Source organism: Chanos chanos, chromosome 7 (genome assembly GCF_902362185.1).
Source record: "Chanos chanos chromosome 7, fChaCha1.1, whole genome shotgun sequence".
Lineage (NCBI taxonomy): Eukaryota > Metazoa > Chordata > Actinopteri > Gonorynchiformes > Chanidae > Chanos > Chanos chanos.
Window position 1 is genome coordinate 48,738,805 of NC_044501.1, and position 7,500 is coordinate 48,746,304.

The window sequence follows — 7,500 nt, forward strand, 5'->3', positions numbered from 1 at the left end:
ATACTCATGAACCCATCAGCAATGCAGCGTTAGGTTCACTTCCTTAATGCTTAAATGATTAAATCATTCTCTTGCCTTTTTTCCTATGTGCTCTTTTATAAACTGTTATTTTGTCCCCCTGTTCTGGGATGATGGTGGAAGTTTCAGATTTGAGCGTTAAATGCATTGCTCAATGTTTATTGATGTATTCCTGTTACATGTTGGGCTTTGATTATAATTAAGATTAATCTTCATTAAAGTGATTAGAAATATGCTATCAGCGCATTAAAAATTAAAATACAATCAAAACAAACTAATGTTTGATTTTGAGTGTGTTTACTTTGGGTAAGTAAAGATAACACACACCAAGTTTCAGTAGTGACACTAAGCATTAAAATCATCTGCCTTTGACTGATGATCACTTGGTATAACACAGTTTTTTGTACTTGCAGAACTCCAGCATTGATAATGCGTTTTTATTTCTAATTCATGTTTGAATGGATAATGAATTTACACCCCTGCTGGAAGACACTGGACCAGCTAATAAGAGAAAAGTCCAATTAAAAGAAACAGAACAAAGTCCAATTAAAAGAACCAGAGCAGAATCCAGTTAAAAATTAAAAGTCAAAAGTTAAAAGTCCCCGTTCCGCAACTCTCTGGTGACTAGTCTGGGTGACTGTTAAACCAGTGTTTACTAGGCTCACTGGGCAGTTCGGCGGGATTAAGCAGTCAAGGCCTGATACGTTAGCCAAATGCATTTTTGGGTATTCTCCTTGTCAACCCACTCACACTGGTCCTAACGGCAACCCAAGTCACACTGTACTGAAGATGAATGATGAGTATGGTAATAAGCTCTTTGCCCCCACTGATGGCTAATCTGAGTTGGCTTTTAAGGCAGTTGGTGTAGGTTCGCTGCTGAGCAATGGGTTTGACTGGATGGTTTGATTTGACTGGACAGAGTGAGCAAGGCTGCTGATTAGTGCTGGAGGTGCCTGTATCCTGCTGTTAGCCCATGCAGAGGTCACACTGATATTCTCTTTTATACTTCACTGATCAAACCCCAGCCTGGCCACCGCCCTGACTCTAACCAAACCCCAGCCTGGCCACAGGCCTGACTCTGATCAAACCCCAGCCTGGCCACCGCCCTGACTCTAACCAAACCCCAGCCTGGCCACCGCCCTGACTCTAACCAAACCCCAGCCTGGCCACAGCCCTGACTCTGATCAAACCCCAGCCTGGCCACAGCCCTGACTCTAACCAAACCCCAGCCTGGCCACCGCCCTGACTCTAACCAAACCCCAGCCTGGCCACAGCCCTGACTCTAACCAAACCCCAGCCTGGCCACAGCCCTGACTCTAACCAAACCCCAGCCTGGCCACAGGCCTGACTCTGATCAAACCCCAGCCTGGCCACAGGCCTGACTCTGATCAAACCCCAGCCTGGCCACAGCCCTGACTCTGATCAAACCCCAGCCTGGCCACAGCCCTGACTCTGATCAAACCCCAGCCTGGCCACCACCCTGACTCTGATCAAACCCCAGCCTGGCCACCGCCCTGACTCTGATCAAACCCCAGCCTGGCCACCGCCCTGACTCTGATCAAACCCCAGCCTGGCCACAGCCCTGACTCTGATCAAACCCCAGCCTGGCCACAGCCCTGACTCTGATCAAACCCCAGCCTGGCCACAGCCCTGACTCTAACCAAACCCCAGCCTGGCCACAGCCCTGACTCTGATCAAACCCCAGCCTGGCCACAGCCCTGACTCTAACCAAACCCCAGCCTGGCCACAGCCCTGACTCTGATCAAACCCCAGCCTGGCCACAGCCCTGACTATAACCAAACCCCAGCCTGGCCACAGCCCTGACTCTGACCAAACCCCAGCCTGGCCACAGGCCTGACTCTGATCAAACCCCAGCCTGGCCACAGCCCTGACTCTGATCAAACCCCAGCCTGGCCACAGGCCTGACTCTGATCAAACCCCAGCCTGGCCACAGGCCTGACTCTGATCAAACCCCAGCCTGGCCACAGGCCTGACTCTGACCAAACCCCAGCCTGGCCACAGGCCTGACTCTGACCAAACCCCAGCCTGGCCACAGGCCTGACTCTGATCAAACCCCAGCCTGGCCACAGGCCTGACTCTGATCAAACCCCAGCCTGGCCACAGGCCTGACTCTAACCAAACCCCAGCCTGGCCACAGGCCTGACTCTGATCACAGCCCTGACTCTGATCAAACCCCAGCCTGGCCACAGGCCTGACTCTGATCACAGGCCTGACTCTGATCAAACCCCAGCCTGGCCACAGGCCTGACTCTGATCAAACCCCAGCCTGGCCACAGCCCTGACTCTGACCAAACCCCAGCCTGGCCATAGGCCTGACTCTGAGCAACGGCAGTGCTCTGTGTTCAGCCAGGCCCCCCCCCCCAGAAACACTGTGATGCTGTCTTCAGAGACACTGTCTGACTTACGTCTGTGATCAAGCTCTAGCCTTTGCCTGAGATCCCTACACTTAAGCCTTAGCGGTTACACACTCTAGATGGTCTTTGATGTGCTTAAAACCTGCTAACCTTTCCATTAAAGTTCCCTGAAAGTTGAGAATTTAACACAGCCACTTTTCTGAGAAACATTTAAACTCAATTAGCCTCTTGGAATGTCTGCAGTTTTCTCTTAAATCAGATATAAACCAACAGAGGATTTTTTCTGGACTATTTAAAGATATTTTCCTGGCGTTTTTAAAACGGAATTCTAGATATGAATGACTTTGTTCTTTTGAATGCATGTCACACTGACAGGTTGCCAGTGACATTTTTAATTGTTTTCAAGTTGTTCAACCTTTGACCTCTCTCTCTCTCTCTCTCTCTGACTCTCTCTTTCTCCCTCTCTCTCTTGCCTCACCCTCTGTCTGTCTGCCTGTCATTGAGCTGTGCGTTGTGAGATCATAGGTTGAATAATGGGAGCGATTGAGCGTGCTCATATGAAAGAGCCACTCTTCAGAGTGCAGATAGCTAAATGTCTAACAACAATACTCGTTGCTGGGTCTCTGGCCTCTGATTCTCCTCTAACTCTACTGTCATGCTGTGGAGAAAAAGCTCTTCAAAATTGAGGGTTTTGACTATGCTGTACTATTACTGGACTGTGATCTCACTGGGATCATGCTTTGTCAAAACTGGGACAGTAATTACATTGTGTCCACTCCTATAGTAAATCAAGGTTTGCAGTATGTTTCACATTACCATTTTCAAGTAAAATGAAGACAATGACCTGTGATATGTCTTCGCACATTAACGACATGATGCTCATCCTCTGTAGTCGCATATTACTGTAATGTAAGATGACATTAACCAATCATATACATTTAGGCTAACTGACCGACAGTCATGTGAACTCACTGGGCCGCTGCACTCAGGTGTCAGTCAGTTCACCTGAGACTCGCTGACAGCTCATTTCAGCCCTTGCCCTCTGTGCACTGGATGAAGTGGATGGTGCCAGAGTGCCGAGGCCGTGTGCTGAGGCCGTGTGCTGCTCTGTGGTATTGCAGGCGATGGTGGAAACGGCGAATAACCTGCTCCAGGCTCAGGCCCAGGCAGCATGGAGAGAGCTGCCTGCTGCCGAACAGCTGCGATCTGCCACTATGCTGCTCGACACGGTGGAACAGGGAGCGTTCGTACTGGCCGACAACCTGCTCAAGACCGATATCGTCCAGGAGAACACAGACAACATCCGTGAGTATGAAGAGAGAACACAATAGTAGTGTTGGTGTTGGCTGAGATGTGAATGTGATTGTAGTGTTGGTGTTGGCTGAGATGTTAATGTGATTGTAGTGTTGGTGTTGGCTGAGATGTGAATGTGATTGTATTTTTGGTGTGGGTTGAGATGTGAATGTGATTGTATTGTTGGTGTTGGTTGAGATGTGAATGTGATTGTAGTGTTGGTGTTGGCTGAGATGTTAGTGTGACCAGTGGCATTTAAGTTTTAATCTCCTCTTATGAACAAAAAAAGAGAACAGGTACCCTTCAAATTGCGATGGGGTTACGTTCTGACAAACCCATCATACGTTGAAAATATTAGAAGTAGAAAATGCATTTAACATAGTACATCTAACCTACCAAGCATCATAGCTAGCGTAGCCTACCTTAAATGTGCTCAGAAGCACTGGCAGCACAGTACTCTGTAGAGTATCGGTTTTGTACCCTCATGGTCGCGTGGCTGACTGCCACTGCCCAACATCACAAGTGAGTCTCCTACTGCGTATCGCGTGCCCGGGAAAAGATCAAAATTCACAATTCGAAGCACTGTTTCTACTGCGTATCACTTTTGCACCATCGTAAAGTCAAAAAATCGTAAGTCGAACTGTCACAAATCGAGGAGCACCGGTAGGTTTACTGAACGTCTTCATTTTCAAAGATTAAATGTCCTCGACCTCCAGTCTTCCTCATGGTTCTTTGACAACACTTTCCTCATCATTTGCATTGACAAAAAGAAATTCACACCGCTCCCCATAATGTATAGATGTGATAGAGTATCTCAAATTAGCCTGCTTTCCAAAAATTATACTGGATGAGCAATGACACTGATGCTGCATCTACATCAATAATATAGCATTAATGATAGAGCTACTACACAGCCAGGTAGCTTAGCTGGATTGCACTGCTATACTCTATGTAGTTCTAGCTTAGCTAGTTAGCGAGCTTAGCACACTAAATTTCAAATGGCTAAAACCAGAGACAGACAGATGCTTTTAAAAATGTCCATTAAAAACATACCGCTATACTTTTGTCTCCTTTCTTCCTCATCTTTCCTCTTCTTTCTAAACTGGGCCCCTGAGGGCTTTGTTCTTTTCAGTCGTACAGACAGACCGGCTGAAAATTTCAACAGATGCAGTGAGCTGTCGACTGGCGCACTCACCCGCCATCCACACCTGGCCTCTCCCCAACCGCCTCTCTCATCATCTCACTCATAACAAATAAATAAGTCTTAATGCGTGTGTTATTCGTTTGATTTTATAATCATTAATAACGCATATAGATTGAATTAAGGGGCAGGTGGAGGGTTTTAGATGTGAGTGTGACTGTAGTGTTAATGTTGTTTTAGATGTGAGTGTGACTGTAGGGTTAATGTTGTTTTAGATGAGAGTGTGACTGTAGTGTTAATGTTGTTTTAGATGTGAGTGTGACTGTAGGGTTAATGTTGTTTTAGATGTGAGTGTGACTGTAGTGTTAATGTTGTTTTAGATGAGAGTGTGACTGTAGTGTTAATGTTGTTTTAGATGTGAGTGTGACTGTAGTGTTAATGTTGTCTTAGATGTGAGTGTGACTGTAGTGTTAATGTTGTTTTAGATGTCAGTGTGACTGTAGTGTTAATGTTGTCTTAGATGTGAGTGTGACTGTAGGGTTAATGTTGTTTTAGATGTGAGTGTGACTGTAGTGTTAATGTTGTTTTAGATGTGAGTGTGACTGTAGTGTTAATGTTGTCTTAGATGTGAGTGTGACTGTAGGGTTAATGTTGTTTTAGATGTGAGTGTGACTGTAGTGTTAATGTTGTTTTAGATGAGAGTGTGACTGTAGTGTTAATGTTGTTTTAGATGTGAGTGTGACTGTAGTGTTAATGTTGTTTTAGATGTGAGTGTGACTGTAGTGTTAATGTTGTTTTAGATGTGAGTGTGACTGTAGGGTTAATGTTGTTTTAGATGTGAGTGTGACTGTAGGGTTAATGTTGTTTTAGATGTGAGTGTGACTGTAGTGTTAATGTTGTTTTAGATGTGAGTGTGACTGTAGTGTTAATGTTGTTTTAGATGAGAGTGTGACTGTAGGGTTAATGTTGTTTTAGATGTGAGTGTGACTGTAGCGTTGATGTTGTTTTAGATGTGAGTGTGACTGTAGTGTTAATGTTGTTTTAGATGAGAGTGTGACTGTAGCGTTGATGTTGTTTTAGATGTGAGTGTGACTGTAGGGTTAATGTTGTTTTAGATGAGAGTGTGACTGTAGTGTTAATGTTGTTTTAGATGAGAGTGTGACTGTAGTGTTAATGTTGTTTTAGATGTGAGTGTGACTGTAGGGTTAATGTTGTTTTAGATGAGAGTGTGACTGTAGTGTTAATGTTGTTTTAGATGTGAGTGTGACTGTAGGGTTAATGTTGTTTTAGATGTGAGTGTGACTGTAGCGTTGATGTTGTTTTAGATGTGAGTGTGACTGTAGTGTTAATGTTGTTTTAGATGAGAGTGTGACTGTAGCGTTGATGTTGTTTTAGATGTGAGTGTGACTGTAGTGTTAATGTTATTTTAGATGAGAATGTGACTGTAGGGTTAATGTTGTTTTAGATGTGAGTGTGACTGTAGGGTTAATGTTGTTTTAGATGTGAGTGTGACTGTAGCGTTGATGTTGTTTTAGATGTGAGTGTGACTGTAGTGTTAATGTTGTTTTAGATGTGAGTGTGACTGTAGGGTTGGTGCTGGCTGCGATGTGAGTGTGACTGTAGGGTTAATGTTGTTTTAGATGTGAGTGTGACTGTAGGGTTGGTGCTGGCTGCGATGTGAGTGTGACTGTAGTGTTAATGTTATTTTAGATGTGAGTGTGACTGTAGTGTTTGTGTTTGTCGGTTTAGAAGTGGTTGTGACAGTTTAACGGACTTAGCATTTCACTACCTGACCACCTCTAGAAATTAAAGATTCTTTGGCTACGATTCTCAACTACAACTGTCTACAACTACTAATCGTAACGTTACTTTCAGTGTCAAAATAACGCATTATGTGCATGTGTCATTGAAAACTGCTGTTTAAAATGACTGAACAACATTAAGGGATTTATGGTATCTTGTGCAAAGAAACCGTTTCTGTTCATAATGTAGAGACACATACTTAATATATGATTCATGATGTCATGTTAGTCATTTAATTTAATATGTTTAGTTAACTTTGCTGCTGGGAAGCATTGAGGTGGCTTGTATTTATGGCATTTTTGTTGTATCACTGATCTTTATGAGAATATTTGTTGTTACTTTGATCTCCTTATGTGTTTTCTAGTAGGGAACTTTATTCAAATGAGAATTTATTGTGTATTTTGCATGGCTAAAAATGAAATATTGATTCTGAATATTCACACTTTGTCACTGAATTGATGTTAAGCTCTATCCAATCGTGGTGATATTGAATCGTGAACCTCATATTGTATATTGAACCGAATCATGAGATAACTATATTGCCCCATTCCTAATAGATAGATAGATAGACAGATAGACAGATAGACCGACTGATGGATTCATAGATGCATAGATGGGTTTAAAGAGTAAGAGAATGATCTGATATATGATTTTGTGACAGGAGCTTTCTAACAGGACATCTGTAACAGGACTGCTCTAACAGGAGTTCATGACATGAGTTAGGCTCTGTTAAATGTTAAATGTTAAAATGCTGCTCTGCCATGCGGCAGAGGTGGGAATGATTAAAAGAGCATTTTCTGTATCTGGAATCCACTTTATGGTGGCATTCTAGGAGTGTGGGACGGAGAAGAGGGAAGTGGAGCCCCCCTGA

The 7,500-nt window shown here is 44.0% G+C and overlaps 1 protein-coding gene across 1 annotated transcript in view; it reads left to right on the forward strand.

Moving 5' to 3' along the window:
• Nucleotides 1-7,500, forward strand: part of LOC115816510 (adhesion G protein-coupled receptor L3) — a 160,955-nt gene that overhangs the window by 104,957 nt on the left and 48,498 nt on the right. Inside the window, exon 10 of the mRNA XM_030779464.1 lies at nt 3,514-3,697. Coding sequence (XP_030635324.1) covers nt 3,514-3,697 — 184 coding nt within the window. The remainder of the gene's footprint in view (nt 1-3,513; nt 3,698-7,500) is intronic.